The 21,523-nt window shown below is 49.3% G+C and overlaps 1 protein-coding gene across 1 annotated transcript in view; it reads right to left on the reverse strand.

The window, feature by feature from the left end:
* Positions 1–14,897: 14,897 nt before the first annotated feature.
* The window catches only part of LOC143219375 (uncharacterized), a 109,722-nt gene continuing 103,096 nt past the window's right edge, over positions 14,898–21,523 (reverse strand). Inside the window, exons 6-7 of the mRNA XM_076445390.1 lie at positions 14,982–15,229; positions 14,898–14,919 (exon numbers count right to left, since the gene is read on the reverse strand). Coding sequence (XP_076301505.1) covers positions 14,898–14,919; positions 14,982–15,229 — 270 coding nt within the window. The remainder of the gene's footprint in view (positions 14,920–14,981; positions 15,230–21,523) is intronic.

Here is a 21,523-nt window from a genome sequence, read left to right on the forward strand (position 1 = left end):
CCCTCCTTGTCGCGTGCGGAAAAAAATACAATGCAGCGTGTACGAGTATTTGCACATGTATAAAAATCGGATGGCGCGGTAACAAAAATTCTAAATTATACAGCACAAGTTGCAGCAATGCATGCGCATAAGTTAAATTACCTTCATACCGCCGTTTCCTCAAACTGTATGTTCATAACTGGCACTGGGAGGATCGCAGTGCCACCACTGCGAGGAGGCCCAGGACTCTGCGCGACATACGCTGGAAGAATGTCCAGCGTGGTCGGCGCCGCGCAGAGACCTAAGGGGCGTTTTTGGGATGGACCTCTCGTTGCCGGTCGTGGTCGACCACATGATCGGCAGCGAGAGGTCAAGAGCAGCGTTTGCCCCCTTCTGCGAAATTGTGATAACGCAGAAGGAGGCAGCGGAGAGGGAGAGGGAAGCCGACCCCCTCTCCGCCAGGAGGCTAGCATCGACGGGGCAACCCCGACGAAGCCGACGGCCCCCTGTATGCGGCCGCAGACGTAATGGCGGCGGTGGGACTACTTAGTACTTCCACCGCCGCCAAGGGGGGCTGGCCGTTAAGGCGCCCCCAAGGTGGGCAGGTCGCGGGGGGCGAGGTGGAGCAATAATCCCCTCCCCCCTCTACAAAGATGCGACCTGCCGGTCGACCCCCCTCCTTTTATTTTATGATATTTCATTTTATTCTATATTATAAATTTTATCTTTATCTTTTATTCCCCTTTATTTTGCCCCCCCTTCTTATGTTTGTTGTTTTTTGTCCATTGTATTTATTTACTTATTATTATTTATTTATTTATTGACTTTTATTTTATCTATTTTATCTATACACGTTTTCATTTATTGATTTTATATTTTATTTTATCATATTTTTAAGTTTTATGAGGGTCGACCAGGGGGGTGGGACGGGGGGAGGGGACAGACGCGAGCCGGAACTCGCCTCTGTCCCCTCCTTGTCGCGTGCGGAAAAAAATACAATGCAGCGTGTACGAGTATTTGCACATGTATAAAAATCGGATGGCGCGGTAACAAAAATTCTAAATTATACAGCACAAGTTGCAGCAATGCATGCGCATAAGTTAAATTACCTTCATACCGCCGTTTCATCAAACTGTGTGTTCATAACTGGCACTGGGAGGATCGCAGTGCCACCACTGCGAGGAGGCCCAAGTCTCTGCGCGGCATACGCTGGAAGAATGTCCAGCGTGGTCGGCGCCGCGCAGAGACCTAAGGGGCGTTTTTGGGATGGACCTCTCGTTGCCGGTCGTGGTCGACCACATGATCGGCAGCGAGAGGTCAAGAGCAGCGTTTGCCTCCTTCTGCGAAATTGTGATAACGCAGAAGGAGGCAGCGGAGAGGGAGAGGGAAGCCGACCCCCTCTCCGCCAGGAGGCTAGCATCGACGGGGCAACCCCGACGAGGCCGACGGCCCCCTGTAAGCGGCCGCAGACGTAATGGCGGCGGTGGGACTACTTAGTACTTCCACCGCCGCCAAGGGGGGCTGGCCGTTAAGGCGCCCCCGAGGTGGGCAGGTCGCGGGGGGCGAGGTGGAGCAATAATCCCCACCCCCCTCTACAAAGATGCGACCTGCCGGTCGACCCCCCTCCTTTTATTTTATGATATTTCATTTTATTCTATATTATAAATCTTATCTTTATCTTTTATTCCCCTTTATTTTGCCCCCCCTTCTTATGTTTGTTGTTTTTTGTCCATTGTATTTATTTACTTATTTATTGGCTTTTATTTTATCTATTTTATCTATACACGTTTTCATTTATTGATTTTATATTTTATTTTATCATATTTTTATGTTTTATGCGGGTCGACCAGGGGGGTGGGACGGGGGGAGGGGACAGACGCGAGCCGGAACACGCCTCTGTCCCCTCCTTGTCGCGTGCGGAAAAAAATACAATGCAGCGTGTACGAGTATTTGCACATGTATAAAAATCGGATGGCGCGGTAACAAAAATTCTAAATTATACAGCACAAGTTGCAGCAATGCATGCGCATAAGTTAAATTACCTTCATACCGCCGTTTCCTCAAACTGTGTGTTCATAACTGGCACTGGGAGGATCGCAGTGCCACCACTGCGAGGAGGCCCAGGACTCTGCGCGGCATACGCTGGAAGAATGTCCAGCTTGGTCGGCGCCGCGCAGAGACCTAAGGGGCGTTTTTGGGATGGACCTCTCGTTGCCGGTCGTGGTCGACCACATGATCGGCAGCGAGAGGTCAAGAGCAGCGTTTGCCTCCTTCTGCGAGATTGTGATAACGCAGAAGGAGGCTGCGGAGAGGGAGAGGGAAGCCGACCCCCTCTCCGCCAGGAGGCTAGCATCGACGGGGCAACTCCGACGAGGCCGACGGCCCCCTGTAAGCGGCCGCAGACGTAATGGCGGCGGTGGGACTACTTAGTACTTCCACCGCCGCCAAGGGGGGCTGGCCGTTAAGGCGCCCCCGAGGTGGGCAGGTCGCGGGGGGCGAGGTGGAGCAATAATCCCCTCCCCCCTCTACAAAGATGCGACCTGCCGGTCGACCCCCCTCCTTTTATTTTATGATATTTCATTTTATTCTATATTATAAATTTTATCTTTATCTTTTATTCCCCTTTATTTTGCCCCCCCTTCTTATGTTTGTTGTTTTTTGTCCATTGTATTTATTTACTTATTATTATTTATTTATTTATTGACTTTTATTTTATCCATTTTATCTATACACGTTTTCATTTATTGATTTTATATTTTATTTTATCATATTTTTAAGTTTTATGCGGGTCGACCAGGGGGGTGGGACGGTGGGAGGGGACAGACGCGAGCCGGAACTCGCCTCTGTCCCCTCCTTGTCGCGTGCGGAAAAAAATACAATGCAGCGTGTACGAGTATTTGCAAATGTATAAAAATCGGATGGCGCGGTAACAAAAATTCTAAATTATACAGCACAAGTTGCAGCAATGCATGCGCATAAGTTAAATTACCTTCATACCGCCGTTTCCTCAAACTGTGTGTTCATAACTGGCACTGGGAGGATCGCAGTGCCACCACTGCGAGGAGGCCCAGGAATCTGCGCGGCATACGCTGGAAGAATGTCCAGCTTGGTCGGCGCCGCGCAGAGACCTAAGGGGCGTTTTTGGGATGGACCTCTCGTTGCCGGTCGTGGTCGACCACATGATCGGCAGCGAGAGGTCAAGAGCAGCGTTTGCCTCCTTCTGCGAAATTGTGATAACGCAGAAGGAGGCAGCGGAGAGGGAGAGGGAAGCCGACCCCCTCTCCGCCAGGAGGCTAGCATCGACGAGGCAACCCCGACCAGGCCGACGGCCCCCTGTAAGCGGCCGCAGACGTAATGGCGGCGGTAGGACTACTTAGTACTTCCACCGCCGCCAAGGGGGGCTGGCCGTTAAGGCGCCCCCGAGGTGGGCAGGTCGCGTGGGGCGAGGTGGAGCAATAATCCCCTCCCCCCTCTACAAAGATGCGACCTGCCGATCGACCCCCCTCCTTTTATTTTAAGATATTTCATTTTATTCTATATTATAAATTTTATCTTTATCTTTTATTCCCCTTTATTTTGCCCCCCCTTCTTATGTTTGTTGTTTTTTGTCCATTGTATTTATTTACTTATTATTATTTATTTATTTATTGACTTTTATTTTATCTACTTTATCTATACACGTTTTCATTTATTGATTTTATATTTTATTTTATCATATTTTTAAGTTTTATGCGGGTCGACCAGGGGGGCGGGCGGTGGGAGGGGAAAGACGCGAGCCGGAACTCGCCTCTGTCCCCTCCTTGTCGCGTGCGGAAAAAAATACAATGCAGCGTGTACGAGTATTTGCACATGTATAAAAATCGGATGGCGCGGTAACAAAAATTTTAAATTATACAGCACAAGTTGCAGCAATGCATGCGCATAAGTTAAATTACCTTCATACCGCCGTTTCCTCAAACTGTGTGTTCATAACTGGCACTGGGAGGATCGCAGTGCCACCACTGCGAGGAGGCCCAGGACTCTGCGCGGCATACGCTGGAAGAATGTCCAGCTTGGTCGGCGCCGCGCAGAGACCTAAGGGGCGTTTTTGGGATGGACCTCTCGTTGCCGGTCGTGGTCGACCACATGATCGGCAGCGAGAGGTCAAGAGCAGCGTTTGCCTCCTTCTGCGAAATTGTGATAACGCAGAAGGATGCAGCGGAGAGGGAGAGGGAAGCCGACCCCCTCTCCGCCAGGAGGCTAGCATCGACGGGGCAACCCCGACGAGGCCGACGGCCCCATGTAAGCGGCCGCAGACGTAATGGCGGCGGTGGGACTACTTAGTACTTCCACCGCCGCCAAGGGGGGCTGGCCGTTAAGGCGCCACCGAGGTGGGCAGGTCGCGGGGGCGAGGTGGAGCAATAATCCCCTCCCCCCTCTACAAAGATGCGACCTACCGGGCGACCCCTCTCCTTTTATTTTATGATATTTCATTTTATTCTATATTATAAATTTTATCTTTATCTTTTATTCCCCTTTATTTTGCCCCCCCTTCTTATGTTTGTTGTTTTTTGTCCATTGTATTTATTTACTTATTATTATTTATTTATTTATTGACTTTTATTTTATCTATTTTATCTATACACGTTTTCATTTATTGATTTTATATTTTATTTTATCAAATTTTTAAGTTTTATGCGGGTCGACCAGGGGGGTGGGACGGTGGGAGGGGACAGACGCGAGCCGGAACTCGCCTCTGTCCCCTCCTTGTCGCGTGCGGAAAAAAATACAATGCAGCGTGTACGAGTATTTGCACATGTATAAAAATCGGATGGCGCGGTAACAAAAATTCTAAATTATACAGCACAAGTTGCAGCAATGCATGCGCATAAGTTAAATTACCTTCATACCGCCGTTTCCTCAAACTGTATGTTCATAACTGGCACTGGGAGGATCGCAGTGCCACCACTGCGAGGAGGCCCAGGACTCTGCGCGACATACGCTGGAAGAATGTCCAGCGTGGTCGGCGCCGCGCAGAGACCTAAGGGGCGTTTTTGGGATGGACCTCTCGTTGCCGGTCGTGGTCGACCACATGATCGGCAGCGAGAGGTCAAGAGCAGCGTTTGCCCCCTTCTGCGAAATTGTGATAACGCAGAAGGAGGCAGCGGAGAGGGAGAGGGAAGCCGACCCCCTCTCCGCCAGGAGGCTAGCATCGACGGGGCAACCCCGACGAAGCCGACGGCCCCCTGTATGCGGCCGCAGACGTAATGGCGGCGGTGGGACTACTTAGTACTTCCACCGCCGCCAAGGGGGGCTGGCCGTTAAGGCGCCCCCAAGGTGGGCAGGTCGCGGGGGGCGAGGTGGAGCAATAATCCCCTCCCCCCTCTACAAAGATGCGACCTGCCGGTCGACCCCCCTCCTTTTATTTTATGATATTTCATTTTATTCTATATTATAAATTTTATCTTTATCTTTTATTCCCCTTTATTTTGCCCCCCCTTCTTATGTTTGTTGTTTTTTGTCCATTGTATTTATTTACTTATTATTATTTATTTATTTATTGACTTTTATTTTATCTATTTTATCTATACACGTTTTCATTTATTGATTTTATATTTTATTTTATCATATTTTTAAGTTTTATGAGGGTCGACCAGGGGGGTGGGACGGGGGGAGGGGACAGACGCGAGCCGGAACTCGCCTCTGTCCCCTCCTTGTCGCGTGCGGAAAAAAATACAATGCAGCGTGTACGAGTATTTGCACATGTATAAAAATCGGATGGCGCGGTAACAAAAATTCTAAATTATACAGCACAAGTTGCAGCAATGCATGCGCATAAGTTAAATTACCTTCATACCGCCGTTTCATCAAACTGTGTGTTCATAACTGGCACTGGGAGGATCGCAGTGCCACCACTGCGAGGAGGCCCAAGTCTCTGCGCGGCATACGCTGGAAGAATGTCCAGCGTGGTCGGCGCCGCGCAGAGACCTAAGGGGCGTTTTTGGGATGGACCTCTCGTTGCCGGTCGTGGTCGACCACATGATCGGCAGCGAGAGGTCAAGAGCAGCGTTTGCCTCCTTCTGCGAAATTGTGATAACGCAGAAGGAGGCAGCGGAGAGGGAGAGGGAAGCCGACCCCCTCTCCGCCAGGAGGCTAGCATCGACGGGGCAACCCCGACGAGGCCGACGGCCCCCTGTAAGCGGCCGCAGACGTAATGGCGGCGGTGGGACTACTTAGTACTTCCACCGCCGCCAAGGGGGGCTGGCCGTTAAGGCGCCCCCGAGGTGGGCAGGTCGCGGGGGGCGAGGTGGAGCAATAATCCCCACCCCCCTCTACAAAGATGCGACCTGCCGGTCGACCCCCCTCCTTTTATTTTATGATATTTCATTTTATTCTATATTATAAATCTTATCTTTATCTTTTATTCCCCTTTATTTTGCCCCCCCTTCTTATGTTTGTTGTTTTTTGTCCATTGTATTTATTTACTTATTTATTGGCTTTTATTTTATCTATTTTATCTATACACGTTTTCATTTATTGATTTTATATTTTATTTTATCATATTTTTATGTTTTATGCGGGTCGACCAGGGGGGTGGGACGGGGGGAGGGGACAGACGCGAGCCGGAACACGCCTCTGTCCCCTCCTTGTCGCGTGCGGAAAAAAATACAATGCAGCGTGTACGAGTATTTGCACATGTATAAAAATCGGATGGCGCGGTAACAAAAATTCTAAATTATACAGCACAAGTTGCAGCAATGCATGCGCATAAGTTAAATTACCTTCATACCGCCGTTTCCTCAAACTGTGTGTTCATAACTGGCACTGGGAGGATCGCAGTGCCACCACTGCGAGGAGGCCCAGGACTCTGCGCGGCATACGCTGGAAGAATGTCCAGCTTGGTCGGCGCCGCGCAGAGACCTAAGGGGCGTTTTTGGGATGGACCTCTCGTTGCCGGTCGTGGTCGACCACATGATCGGCAGCGAGAGGTCAAGAGCAGCGTTTGCCTCCTTCTGCGAGATTGTGATAACGCAGAAGGAGGCTGCGGAGAGGGAGAGGGAAGCCGACCCCCTCTCCGCCAGGAGGCTAGCATCGACGGGGCAACTCCGACGAGGCCGACGGCCCCCTGTAAGCGGCCGCAGACGTAATGGCGGCGGTGGGACTACTTAGTACTTCCACCGCCGCCAAGGGGGGCTGGCCGTTAAGGCGCCCCCGAGGTGGGCAGGTCGCGGGGGGCGAGGTGGAGCAATAATCCCCTCCCCCCTCTACAAAGATGCGACCTGCCGGTCGACCCCCCTCCTTTTATTTTATGATATTTCATTTTATTCTATATTATAAATTTTATCTTTATCTTTTATTCCCCTTTATTTTGCCCCCCCTTCTTATGTTTGTTGTTTTTTGTCCATTGTATTTATTTACTTATTATTATTTATTTATTTATTGACTTTTATTTTATCCATTTTATCTATACACGTTTTCATTTATTGATTTTATATTTTATTTTATCATATTTTTAAGTTTTATGCGGGTCGACCAGGGGGGTGGGACGGTGGGAGGGGACAGACGCGAGCCGGAACTCGCCTCTGTCCCCTCCTTGTCGCGTGCGGAAAAAAATACAATGCAGCGTGTACGAGTATTTGCAAATGTATAAAAATCGGATGGCGCGGTAACAAAAATTCTAAATTATACAGCACAAGTTGCAGCAATGCATGCGCATAAGTTAAATTACCTTCATACCGCCGTTTCCTCAAACTGTGTGTTCATAACTGGCACTGGGAGGATCGCAGTGCCACCACTGCGAGGAGGCCCAGGAATCTGCGCGGCATACGCTGGAAGAATGTCCAGCTTGGTCGGCGCCGCGCAGAGACCTAAGGGGCGTTTTTGGGATGGACCTCTCGTTGCCGGTCGTGGTCGACCACATGATCGGCAGCGAGAGGTCAAGAGCAGCGTTTGCCTCCTTCTGCGAAATTGTGATAACGCAGAAGGAGGCAGCGGAGAGGGAGAGGGAAGCCGACCCCCTCTCCGCCAGGAGGCTAGCATCGACGAGGCAACCCCGACCAGGCCGACGGCCCCCTGTAAGCGGCCGCAGACGTAATGGCGGCGGTAGGACTACTTAGTACTTCCACCGCCGCCAAGGGGGGCTGGCCGTTAAGGCGCCCCCGAGGTGGGCAGGTCGCGTGGGGCGAGGTGGAGCAATAATCCCCTCCCCCCTCTACAAAGATGCGACCTGCCGATCGACCCCCCTCCTTTTATTTTAAGATATTTCATTTTATTCTATATTATAAATTTTATCTTTATCTTTTATTCCCCTTTATTTTGCCCCCCCTTCTTATGTTTGTTGTTTTTTGTCCATTGTATTTATTTACTTATTATTATTTATTTATTTATTGACTTTTATTTTATCTACTTTATCTATACACGTTTTCATTTATTGATTTTATATTTTATTTTATCATATTTTTAAGTTTTATGCGGGTCGACCAGGGGGGCGGGCGGTGGGAGGGGAAAGACGCGAGCCGGAACTCGCCTCTGTCCCCTCCTTGTCGCGTGCGGAAAAAAATACAATGCAGCGTGTACGAGTATTTGCACATGTATAAAAATCGGATGGCGCGGTAACAAAAATTTTAAATTATACAGCACAAGTTGCAGCAATGCATGCGCATAAGTTAAATTACCTTCATACCGCCGTTTCCTCAAACTGTGTGTTCATAACTGGCACTGGGAGGATCGCAGTGCCACCACTGCGAGGAGGCCCAGGACTCTGCGCGGCATACGCTGGAAGAATGTCCAGCTTGGTCGGCGCCGCGCAGAGACCTAAGGGGCGTTTTTGGGATGGACCTCTCGTTGCCGGTCGTGGTCGACCACATGATCGGCAGCGAGAGGTCAAGAGCAGCGTTTGCCTCCTTCTGCGAAATTGTGATAACGCAGAAGGATGCAGCGGAGAGGGAGAGGGAAGCCGACCCCCTCTCCGCCAGGAGGCTAGCATCGACGGGGCAACCCCGACGAGGCCGACGGCCCCATGTAAGCGGCCGCAGACGTAATGGCGGCGGTGGGACTACTTAGTACTTCCACCGCCGCCAAGGGGGGCTGGCCGTTAAGGCGCCACCGAGGTGGGCAGGTCGCGGGGGCGAGGTGGAGCAATAATCCCCTCCCCCCTCTACAAAGATGCGACCTACCGGGCGACCCCTCTCCTTTTATTTTATGATATTTCATTTTATTCTATATTATAAATTTTATCTTTATCTTTTATTCCCCTTTATTTTGCCCCCCCTTCTTATGTTTGTTGTTTTTTGTCCATTGTATTTATTTACTTATTATTATTTATTTATTTATTGACTTTTATTTTATCTATTTTATCTATACACGTTTTCATTTATTGATTTTATATTTTATTTTATCAAATTTTTAAGTTTTATGCGGGTCGACCAGGGGGGTGGGACGGTGGGAGGGGACAGACGCGAGCCGGAACTCGCCTCTGTCCCCTCCTTGTCGCGTGCGGAAAAAAATACAATGCAGCGTGTACGAGTATTTGCACATGTATAAAAATCGGATGGCGCGGTAACAAAAATTCTAAATTATACAGCACAAGTTGCAGCAATGCATGCGCATAAGTTAAATTACCTTCATACCGCCGTTTCCTCAAACTGTGTGTTCATAACTGGCACTGGGAGGATCGCAGTGCCACCACTGCGAGGAGGATCAGGACTCTGCGCGGCATACGCTGGAAGAATGTCCAGCGTGGTCGGCATCGCGCAGAGACCTAAGGGGCGCTTTTGGGATGGACCTCTCGTTGCCGGTCGTGGTCGACCACATGATCGGCAGCGAGAGGTCAAGAGCAGCGTTTGCCTCCTTCTGCGAAATTGTGATAACGCAGAAGGATGCAGCGGAGAGGGAGAGGGAAGCCGACCCCCTCTCCGCCAGGAGGCTAGCATCGACGGGGCAACCCCGACGAGGCCGACGGCCCCATGTAAGCGGCCGCAGACGTAATGGCGGCGGTGGGACTACTTAGTACTTCCACCGCCGCCAAGGGGGGCTGGCCGTTAAGGCGCCCCCGAGGTGGGCAGGTCGCGGGGGGCGAGGTGGAGCAATAATCCCCTCCCCCCTCTACAAAGATGCGACCTGCCGATCGACCCCCCTCCTTTTATTTTATGATATTTCATTTTATTCTATATTATAAATTTTATCTTTATCTTTTATTCCCCTTTATTTTGCCCCCCCTTCTTATGTTTGTTGTTTTTTGTCCATTGTATTTATTTACTTATTATTATTTATTTATTTATTGACTTTTATTTTATCTACTTTATCTATACACGTTTTCATTTATTGATTTTATATTTTATTTTATCTGTAACGTCGTACCGACGTCTTGCGTCGGCTTCCTTCATACGAGCAAATTCTCGCCGTATATACATATATATACATATCCCCGTGAGCGTGAACATAGGGAATCGGAAAAGACGCAATAGCCACCGGTACAAGCGGACGCCAGCATGGCAACCGCGAGTACAGGTGTACGTACATCTAAACCGTCGCCTCGTTCAAACAGCGAAAAGTATACATCGACGACAACATATTCGTCCGTACCTCGTACGATTTAGACAAAGGACTTCACGGTTCACCGAATCCCTATGGTCCGCGCTCTCATTATAAATAAGACGAAATCGCGCGAATCGCACTCTTCTAGTTCAAATTCTCTTCTAGTTCAGACCCGCTTCCAGTTCAGACTCTCTTCTAGTTCACTCTCTTCCAGTTTCGGAATTCTACTAATTCAGTTCTCTCGCGTCTTCAATCGAATTCAGTTCGACTCAGTCTTTTCTCGCGTTTTCGGACTCTATTTCAGATCGTTCACGATATTCAGGTCGTATTGCTCCTTACCATTTACACTATTTCTTTATATATCATTTGGTTCTAAATTGTTATTCGAGTCTGCTCGTAGATTATTATTACGTATTTACAGATATTATTCTGGTTTATTGGTTGTACGAGGTTACTCGTAAACCGTCACCGTTATTTTGTTGTACGAGCTTACTCGCATTATCATTTCAAATTTGTAATTACTATTTTCGTGCTATCTTGTTTATGCGATCTTGCTCGCTTTATTATTCACATTTCAATTGTTAATTTTGTGTTATTTGGCTTATACGAGCTTGCTCGCATTACTATTCGTATTGCAATTGCTATTTTTTTTGTTAATTTGGCGCTATCTTTGTTTGAACGAGCTTGCTCGCATTACTATTCGTATTGCAACTGCTATTTTTGTTAATTTGGCGTTATTTTTGTTTGAACGAGCTTGCTCGCATTACTATTCGTATTGCAATTGCTATTTTTGTTAATTTGGCGCTATTTTTGTTTGAACGAGCTTGCTCGCATTACTATTCGTATTGCAATTGCTATTTTTGTTAATTTGGCGCTATTTTTGTTTGAACGAGCTTGCTCGCATTATAATTCATATTACAATTGCTATTTCTGCGCTATTTTGTTCATACGAGCTCGCTCGCTTTATAATTCTTATCACAACTGCTATTTCTGCGCTATTTTGTTGCACGAGCTTGCTCGCATTATAATTCAAAGCTACAATTATTATTTCGTGCTATTCTGTTGTACGAGCTTGCTCGCACTACAATTCAAGTTCGTAATTCTTATTTTTGTGCTCTTTTGTTTTGTACGAGCTCGCTCGCAAACTACTGAATTTTACCCTGTGCTATATATTTCGTTCGAGCTTGCTCGCAAGCCGTCATTATATTTTGTTTCACGAGTTCTGCTCGCAAATCGTCACTTTGTATCCATTTCGGTTCATTATACTTTATTTGTTTAAACCTATTACTTCGCAGCTTTATTCAGCAACATCCCGCTCCTCGATATCTTCCACTTCTAAAGTGTCGTTCCCAGTGACCGGTTAAAGTGATCGCGAAAGTGAGTGTGCGCGTGGTGTTTCATCGGGTTGTTCGACTCCGACCTGTTCCGCAAATTCCTTGTACTTCCTACGTCCGTTCTTCTAACCCTAAAATTGGTGTATCAATCGTGTACGTCTGAGCCCAGAGGGTGCTCGGTACCGAGAGAACACTAATTTCCCTTCGGTCGAAATCTCCTGTCACAAATCGAGCAAACCCACGCGTTCGGACGAGTTGCACACACCCGCATAGTGACACTTCGACCACTGGGAACCATCTCTACTACCGCGACGCGTGTTAGTTCTACGCGGTGTTCACGACGGACGACGCCCGTCTCGGTTCGCATTTTATTCCCCTCTTCGCCTTTTCAACAACGACGAACGCCGGTATCGGGTCCCTGATCAGACGTGGACGTTACGCGCCACGTGGATCTAAGATCGTCTTAAATAAATTGGTCGGTTACGTCCCCGCCCCGTCTGGGCGTCGTTTCGTCGGATCATATCCGACCCGGGACGTAACAGGAGCATATTTTTGGCGCAGTCGGTAGGACACGACGATCGCCGAATAAAACCGGTCGTTGGTTGTTGAAGTTTTAATCCGAATTCTTCTTCTTTCTCGCCCCTTAGGCGGCTTATACATGTATCCCGACCTCTTCTTTTCACGATGGATTCCGCTGAATCAAAATTGAATTCGAACGTGCCCTCACCCCTCTCTTCCTCGGACCTGTTCGCGTTCCAATTGGAACTCGCCAGGAAAGAAGCCATCCTTCAAGAGCGCGCCGCCGCCCTTGAAACCGCGGCGAGCCTACGCGAGTCAGAACAACGCGCGCGTGAAAATGAACTCTTAGCAATGCGTCGCGACCTTCATGAGATGCGTTTGAACCACCTTGACTCGAACGCTGCACGCTTCCGCCCCCGCTACGATTCAACCCCCTTTACCGAAGCTCCTCGCCCAGACCCTGTGAATTTCACTGTTAAGCAAGCAGTAGAATTCATACCCACCTTCGATGGCAGTAATATGACCGTCCTACAATTCATCCGAGCGTGCGAACGCGCACGCGAGGTCATACCCGCGTACGCAGAACACACGCTGACCAAACTCGTCTGCAACAAGCTCCGCGGTCGCGCCTACGCGGCCGTGGAGGACGAAGATTGCTCCACTATTTCAGACCTCTGCAGCCGTCTTAAAGACGTGCTGAGTCCCCATCGTTTCGTTGACCAGTACCGAGGCGAACTGGCAAGCATCTCGCAGCGGCCCACCGAACACGTGCTTGACTTTATCAGTCGCGTAAAAGACTTACGCACCGCGATCCTCGATTGCCACCGCGACGGGACCAACGTCGACGATATCGACACCCTCACTATAGACAGTTTCATTCGCGGCCTCATCCCCACATTACGCGCAGAGGTCCGGCCGTTCCGAAACGAGCCGTTACGAATCGTTTTCGACGAGGCCATTTCCGCCTATAAACAATACGAACTCGATAAACTCCGATACCAAGAACCCCTTCGCGACGATTATCGCCGCGCACATTTTTCAGAGGCACGTTCCTCTACGCCCAATCGCCGCGATTATTATTCCCCCGAGCCTCGACGTCGCACCCCCGAGAATCGCGACCAATATCATCCCCCTCCTCGCGAACTTCGCGAATCTCACAAACCTCGCAATCGTACGCCTGAACGTCGCGACTACTACGGCTACCCTCCCCGCGACGAATACGATTCGCGTAGTCCTACTTTTGAGCGACGAACGACGTCGGGTTTTGACCGACCCACGCCCGCGTACCGCGAACCCTGGCGTACCGCGGATCCTTCATATTCTGTAAACGCGTCTCGACCCCTCCCGCCACCGCGCAGATACGAACCCCCGCAGAACAGACAGCGAGCCGAAATCTCTCTCACAAATCAACCAGTCGTGCGCGATAACGTCTCTATTCCGTTCTCAAACCCGCGCGAGCACACGGTTGAGGCCCGTACCGTAGCGTGCGTCACCGTCGATGTAAATGGTCCAAGTGCCGGACACATTTCTCGCCTAGATATTAAGCCGAACGTAGTTTTAGGTGACTGCCGAGTCACAAACAATCGCGGAAAGGCCAGCCCACGGTGCAGCGTTGCACTGACCGAAGCGGCGACCTCCTCCCTACCGGTACTGAAGGTAGAAGAGATTGAAGCCCACCCTTTCTATTCCCACCCCAAACCCATTTCTGATTCCGGATCAGTTTCGGAACAGTTTACTAATTTCACATCTCGCACGAGCCGGTCGTGCGAGTCGATCGACATCGATCAGCTCGCGCCAAACCCAAAATCCGAATCCGCTTCGGATTGTTTTATTTCTATTTCAAATTCAAAATCCGAATCCGCTTCGGATTATTCTATTGCTAACTCAAACTCAAAATCCGAATCCGCTTCGGATCATTCTAATTCTAATTCAAATTCAAAATCCGAATCCGCTTCGGATTACTCTAATCCTAATTCAAACTCAATAGCCGAATCGGTTTCGGATCATTCTATTTCAAACTCAAATCCAAAGTCCGAATCGGCTCCGGATAATTCTATTTCTAATTCAAATCCACAGTCCGAAACTGTTTCGGACCATCTCGCTACATCTCGTACAACTCGACCGTACGAGTCGATCAAAAATGATCACCTCGCGCCAATTCCAGAACTCAAAACAAAGAGAGTTCATTTCTCCCCACAAGATGCTACTCCGAGTATGGCAGAACTCTGCGAAACAATCCCACTGACTCATCTCAATCCAGATGAGATTGAAAAGGTAAAATCTTTACCACGAGACAACCACGATCTCTCCTATCTCCAGAAAGATCGACGTGGAAACGCCCACGCATGCGAACGCGAAATCCTCGCCACTAGCGATACCGTTTCTCGTGTTCACCAATACCAAGCCCCGCCAACCCACGAGGAAATCATAAACGACAAAATCACAGAAATACCAAATGCTGCTTCGACACAAATTCCAGACTATGCGCATAGAATTTCCTCTTGGATTGCGCGGAGGAAGTCAAAGAAGCGTCGCGACAAATTAAACAGGCTATCCAAGGAAAATGTACAGCCTGGAAATATAAACGATCGACATTCGCGCGTCCCAGTAGTTCGCAACAGACGCCGAGGATACCTGTTGTCAACTACCAACGGAACCTGCTTCAGTCTACGCTCCGTGGGAACACCGTACATCACGCCGCCCGCCCAAATCGCCCAAACCCAACCAAGCTCAACGACCTCCCGTAGCCTCATACTGCCCGGCGAGATCCGAAACGATGGCCGTAGCATTGGAACCGCATACGGTGACTCCTCCAATTCACCTGCACTCCGGACAGACCTGTCCCTTCCAAAAAGGAAACTGCCTCGACACGCAGGATGGCCCTACGTTTTGGGACACAACACGCCAAATCTCTGCAGAGCATATCATGGCTGTGCTATTTCAGCCGAGAAGGCAGCCCAGTACACGAGCCGATTCGACGAGTTCCCTGGTTACAAGGGGACCATATTCTCCGATTCCAATGGAACGAAGATGTGCAGGGCGTGCAGCCTCCACCTTCGTGGAACCCTGTAAACTACAAAAAATGCCCATACCGGCTGGCAATAGCCATGACCAGGGTCGTATTCTGGGACAGCCAGCACCTACTCCTGAAGAGAAAGCCGTCAGGTTCAGCTCTCCCTTTGACTTGCACCAGTGCTACCGGGGAACTGTCTACTCCGACACCAAAGGCCGGGACGTCTGCCAGCGTTGCAGCCCACACATACAAGGGACCGGAGAGGCGTTCCACATCCACTCCATTCAGTGGATCAGGTGGATGAGAAACACTTGCGCGAATTGCAAGGGCCCGCTGTTTCGTACGCAACCCCCGTTGGACTGCGGCGAATGCGGGGAACGGCTGAGCATCGTTGTGGCCGAAACGATCTTCAGGAACAGTCCACACGTTGAGGAGCTCCGGCAATATCTGCTACCACCGAGAGCCAACAGTCCAGCGCCCTAATGCCACTTCGTCGTCTGGTAGGGCATCGCGCCCGAAGAGCCCCCCCCGGAAAGTCGCCATCCCGAGGAGGAAGGTGTGACGTCGTCCGACGTTGGATTTGGAGTTTCCCCAGCTGACCCCACCCCCCCCATACTCGACAATCGTCAGCAGCATCCGCGTTTCGCCACATTCCCGCCGGAAAACTTCGCGCCCCCAAGGGGTAAGGTGTAACGTCGTACCGACGTCTTGCGTCGGCTTCCTTCATACGAGCAAATTCTCGCCGTATATACATATATATACATATCCCCGTGAGCGTGAACATAGGGAATCGGAAAAGACGCAATAGCCACCGGTACAAGCGGACGCCAGCATGGCAACCGCGAGTACAGGTGTACGTACATCTAAACCGTCGCCTCGTTCAAACAGCGAAAAGTATACATCGACGACAACATATTCGTCCGTACCTCGTACGATTTAGACAAAGGACTTCACGGTTCACCGAATCCCTATGGTCCGCGCTCTCATTATAAATAAGACGAAATCGCGCGAATCGCACTCTTCTAGTTCAAATTCTCTTCTAGTTCAGACCCGCTTCCAGTTCAGACTCTCTTCTAGTTCACTCTCTTCCAGTTTCGGAATTCTACTAATTCAGTTCTCTCGCGTCTTCAATCGAATTCAGTTCGACTCAGTCTTTTCTCGCGTTTTCGGACTCTATTTCAGATCGTTCACGATATTCAGGTCGTATTGCTCCTTACCATTTACACTATTTCTTTATATATCATTTGGTTCTAAATTGTTATTCGAGTCTGCTCGTAGATTATTATTACGTATTTACAGATATTATTCTGGTTTATTGGTTGTACGAGGTTACTCGTAAACCGTCACCGTTATTTTGTTGTACGAGCTTACTCGCATTATCATTTCAAATTTGTAATTACTATTTTCGTGCTATCTTGTTTATGCGATCTTGCTCGCTTTATTATTCACATTTCAATTGTTAATTTTGTGTTATTTGGCTTATACGAGCTTGCTCGCATTACTATTCGTATTGCAATTGCTATTTTTTTTGTTAATTTGGCGCTATCTTTGTTTGAACGAGCTTGCTCGCATTACTATTCGTATTGCAACTGCTATTTTTGTTAATTTGGCGTTATTTTTGTTTGAACGAGCTTGCTCGCATTACTATTCGTATTGCAATTGCTATTTTTGTTAATTTGGCGCTATTTTTGTTTGAACGAGCTTGCTCGCATTACTATTCGTATTGCAATTGCTATTTTTGTTAATTTGGCGCTATTTTTGTTTGAACGAGCTTGCTCGCATTATAATTCATATTACAATTGCTATTTCTGCGCTATTTTGTTCATACGAGCTCGCTCGCTTTATAATTCTTATCACAACTGCTATTTCTGCGCTATTTTGTTGCACGAGCTTGCTCGCATTATAATTCAAAGCTACAATTATTATTTCGTGCTATTCTGTTGTACGAGCTTGCTCGCACTACAATTCAAGTTCGTAATTCTTATTTTTGTGCTCTTTTGTTTTGTACGAGCTCGCTCGCAAACTACTGAATTTTACCCTGTGCTATATATTTCGTTCGAGCTTGCTCGCAAGCCGTCATTATATTTTGTTTCACGAGTTCTGCTCGCAAATCGTCACTTTGTATCCATTTCGGTTCATTATACTTTATTTGTTTAAACCTATTACTTCGCAGCTTTATTCAGCAACATCCCGCTCCTCGATATCTTCCACTTCTAAAGTGTCGTTCCCAGTGACCGGTTAAAGTGATCGCGAAAGTGAGTGTGCGCGTGGTGTTTCATCGGGTTGTTCGACTCCGACCTGTTCCGCAAATTCCTTGTACTTCCTACGTCCGTTCTTCTAACCCTAAAATTGGTGTATCAATCGTGTACGTCTGAGCCCAGAGGGTGCTCGGTACCGAGAGAACACTAATTTCCCTTCGGTCGAAATCTCCTGTCACAAATCGAGCAAACCCACGCGTTCGGACGAGTTGCACACACCCGCATAGTGACACTTCGACCACTGGGAACCATCTCTACTACCGCGACGCGTGTTAGTTCTACGCGGTGTTCACGACGGACGACGCCCGTCTCGGTTCGCATTTTATTCCCCTCTTCGCCTTTTCAACAACGACGAACGCCGGTATCGGGTCCCTGATCAGACGTGGACGTTACGCGCCACGTGGATCTAAGATCGTCTTAAATAAATTGGTCGGTTACGTCCCCGCCCCGTCTGGGCGTCGTTTCGTCGGATCATATCCGACCCGGGACGTAACATATCATATTTTTAAGTTTTATGCGGGTCGACCAGGGGGGCGGGCGGTGGGAGGGGAAAGACGCGAGCCGGAACTCGCCTCTGTCCCCTCCTTGTCGCGTGCGGAAAAAAATACAATGCAGCGTGTACGAGTATTTGCACATGTATAAAAATCGGATGGCGCGGTAACAAAAATTCTAAATTATACAGCACAAGTTGCAGCAATGCATGCGCATAAGTTAAATTACCTTCATACCGCCGTTTCCGCAAACTGTATGTTCATAACTGGCACTGGGAGGATCGCAGTGCCACCACTGCGAGGAGGCCCAGGACTCTGCGCGACATACGCTGGAAGAATGTCCAGCGTGGTCGGCGCCGCGCAGAGACCTAAGGGGCGTTTTTGGGATGGACCTCTCGTTGCCGGTCGTGGTCGACCACATGATCGGCAGCGAGAGGTCAAGAGCAGCGTTTGCCTCCTTCTGCGAGATTGTGATAACGCAGAAGGAGGCTGCGGAGAGGGAGAGGGAAGCCGACCCCCTCTCCGCCAGGAGGCTAGCATCGACGGGGCAACCCCGACGAGGCCGACGGCCCCCTGTAAGCGGCCGCAGACGTAATGGCGGCGGTGGGACTACTTAGTACTTCCACCGCCGCCAAGGGGGGCTGGCCGTTAAGGCGCCCCCGAGGTGGGCAGGTCGCGGGGGGCGAGGTGGAGCAATAATCCCCACCCCCCTCTACAAAGATGCGACCTGCCGGTCGACCCCCCTCCTTTTATTTTATGATATTTCATTTTATTCTATATTATAAATCTTATCTTTATCTTTTATTCCCCTTTATTTTGCCCCCCCTTCTTATGTTTGTTGTTTTTTGTCCATTGTATTTATTTACTTATTATTATTTATTTATTTATTGACTTTTATTTTATCTATTTTATCTATACACGTTTTCATTTATTGATTTTATATTTTATTTCATCTTATTTTTAAGTTTTATGAGGGTCGACCAGGGGGGTGGGACGGGGGGAGGGGACAGACGCGAGCCGGAACTCGCCTCTGTCCCCTCCTTGTCGCGTGCGGAAAAAAATACAATGCAGCGTGTACGAGTATTTGCACATGTATAAAAATCGGATGGCGCGGTAACAAAAATTCTAAATTATACAGCACAAGTTGCAGCAATGCATGCGCATAAGTTAAATTACCTTCATACCGCCGTTTCCTCAAACTGTGTGTTCATAACTGGCACTGGGAGGATCGCAGTGCCACCACTGCGAGGAGGCCCACGACTCTGCGCGGCATACGCTGGAAGAATGTCCAGCGTGGTCGGCGCCGCGCAGAGACCTAAGGTGCGTTTTTGGGATGGACCTCCCGTTGCCGGTCGTGGTCGACCACATGATCGGCAGCGAGAGGTCAAGAGCAGCGTTTGCCACCTTCTGCGCGATTGTGATAACGCAGAAGGAGGCTGCGGAGAGGGAGAGGGAAGCCGACCCCCTCTCCGCCAGGAGGCTAGCATCGACGGGGCAACCCCGACGAGGCCGACGGCCCCCTGTAAGCGGCCGCAGACGTAATGGTGACGGTGGGACGACTTAGTACTTCCACCGCCGGCAAGGGGGGCTGGCCGTTAAGGCGCCCCCGGGGTGGGCATGTCGCGGGGGGCGAGGTGGAGCAATAATCCCCTCCCCCCACTACAAAGTTGCGACCTGCCGGTCGACCCCCCTCCTTTTATTTTATGATATTTCATTTTATTCTATATTATAAATTTTATCTTTATCTTTTATTCCCCTTTATTTTGCCCCCCCTTCTTATGTTTGTTGTTTTTTGTCCATTGTATTTATTTACTTATTATTATTTATTTATTTATTGGCTTTTATTTTATCTATTTTATCTATACACGTTTTCATTTATTGATTTTATATTTTATTTTATCATATTTTTAAGTTTTATGCGGGTCGACCAGGGGGGTGGGACGGGGGGAGGGGACAGACGCGAGCCGGAACACGCCTCTGTCCCCTCCTTGTCGCGTGCGGAAAAAAATACAATGCAGCGTGTACGAGTATTTGCACATGTATAAAAATCGGATGGCGCGGTAACAAAAATTCTAAATTATACAGCACAAGTTGCAGCAATGCATGCGCATAAGTTAAATTACCTTCATACCGCCGTTTCCTCAAACTGTGTGTTCATAACTGGCACTGGGAGGATCGCAGTGCCACCACTGCGAGGAGGCCCAGGACTCTGCGCGGCATACGCTGGAAGAATGTCCAGCTTGGTCGGCGCCGCGCAGAGACCTAAGGGGCGTTTTTGGGATGGACCTCTCGTTGCCGGTCATGGTCGACCACATGATCGGCAGCGAGAGGTCAAGAGCAGCGTTTGCCCCCTTCTGCGAAATTGTGATAACGCAGAAGGAGGCAGCGGAGAGGGAGAGGGAAGCCGACCCCCTCTCCGCCAGGAGGCTAGCATCGACGGGGCAACCCCGACGAGGCCGACGGCCCCCTGTATGCGGCCGCAGACGTAATGGCGGCGGTGGGACTACTTAGTACTTCCACCGCCGCCAAGGGGGGCTGGCCGTTAAGGCGCCCCCAAGGTGGGCAGGTCGCGGGGGGCGAGGTGGAGCAATAATCCCCTCCCCCCTCTACAAAGATGCGACCTGCCGGTCGACCCCCTCCTTTTATTTTATGATATTTCATTTTATTCTATATTATAAATTTTATCTTTATCTTTTATTCCCCTTTATTTTGCCCCCCCTTCTTATGTTTGTTGTTTTTTGTCCATTGTATTTATTTACTTATTATCATTTATTTATTTATTGACTTTTATTTTATCTATTTTATCTATACACGTTTTCATTTATTGATTTTATATTTTATTTTATCATATTTTTAAGTTTTATGCGGGTCGACCAGGGGGGCGGGACGGTGGGAGAGGACAGACGGGAGCCGGAACTCGCCTCTGTCCCCTCCTTGTCGCGTGCGGAAAAAAATACAATGCAGCGTGTACGAGTATTTGCACATGTATAAAAATCGGATGGCGCGGTAACAAAAATTCTAAATTATACAGCACAAGTTGCAGCAATGCATGCGCATAAGTTAAATTACCTTCATACCGCCGTTTCATCAAACTGTGTGTTCATAACTGGCACTGGGAGGATCGCAGTGCCACCACTGCGAGGAGGCCCAGGACTCTGCGCGGCATACGCTGGAAGAATGTCCAGCTTGGTCGGCGCCGCGCAGAGACCTAAGGGGCGTTTTTGGGATGGACCTCTCGTTGCCGGTCGTGGTCGACCACATGATCGGCAGCGAGAGGTGAAGAGCAGCGTTTGCCTCCTTCTGCGAAATTGTGATAACGCAGAAGGATGCAGCGGAGAGGGAGAGGGAAGCCGACCCCCTCTCCGCCAGGAGGCTAGCATCGACGGGGCAACCCCGACGAGGCCGACGGTCCCA

The sequence above is a fragment of the Lasioglossum baleicum genome, unplaced genomic scaffold, assembly GCF_051020765.1.
Source record: "Lasioglossum baleicum unplaced genomic scaffold, iyLasBale1 scaffold0027, whole genome shotgun sequence".
Lineage (NCBI taxonomy): Eukaryota > Metazoa > Arthropoda > Insecta > Hymenoptera > Halictidae > Lasioglossum > Lasioglossum baleicum.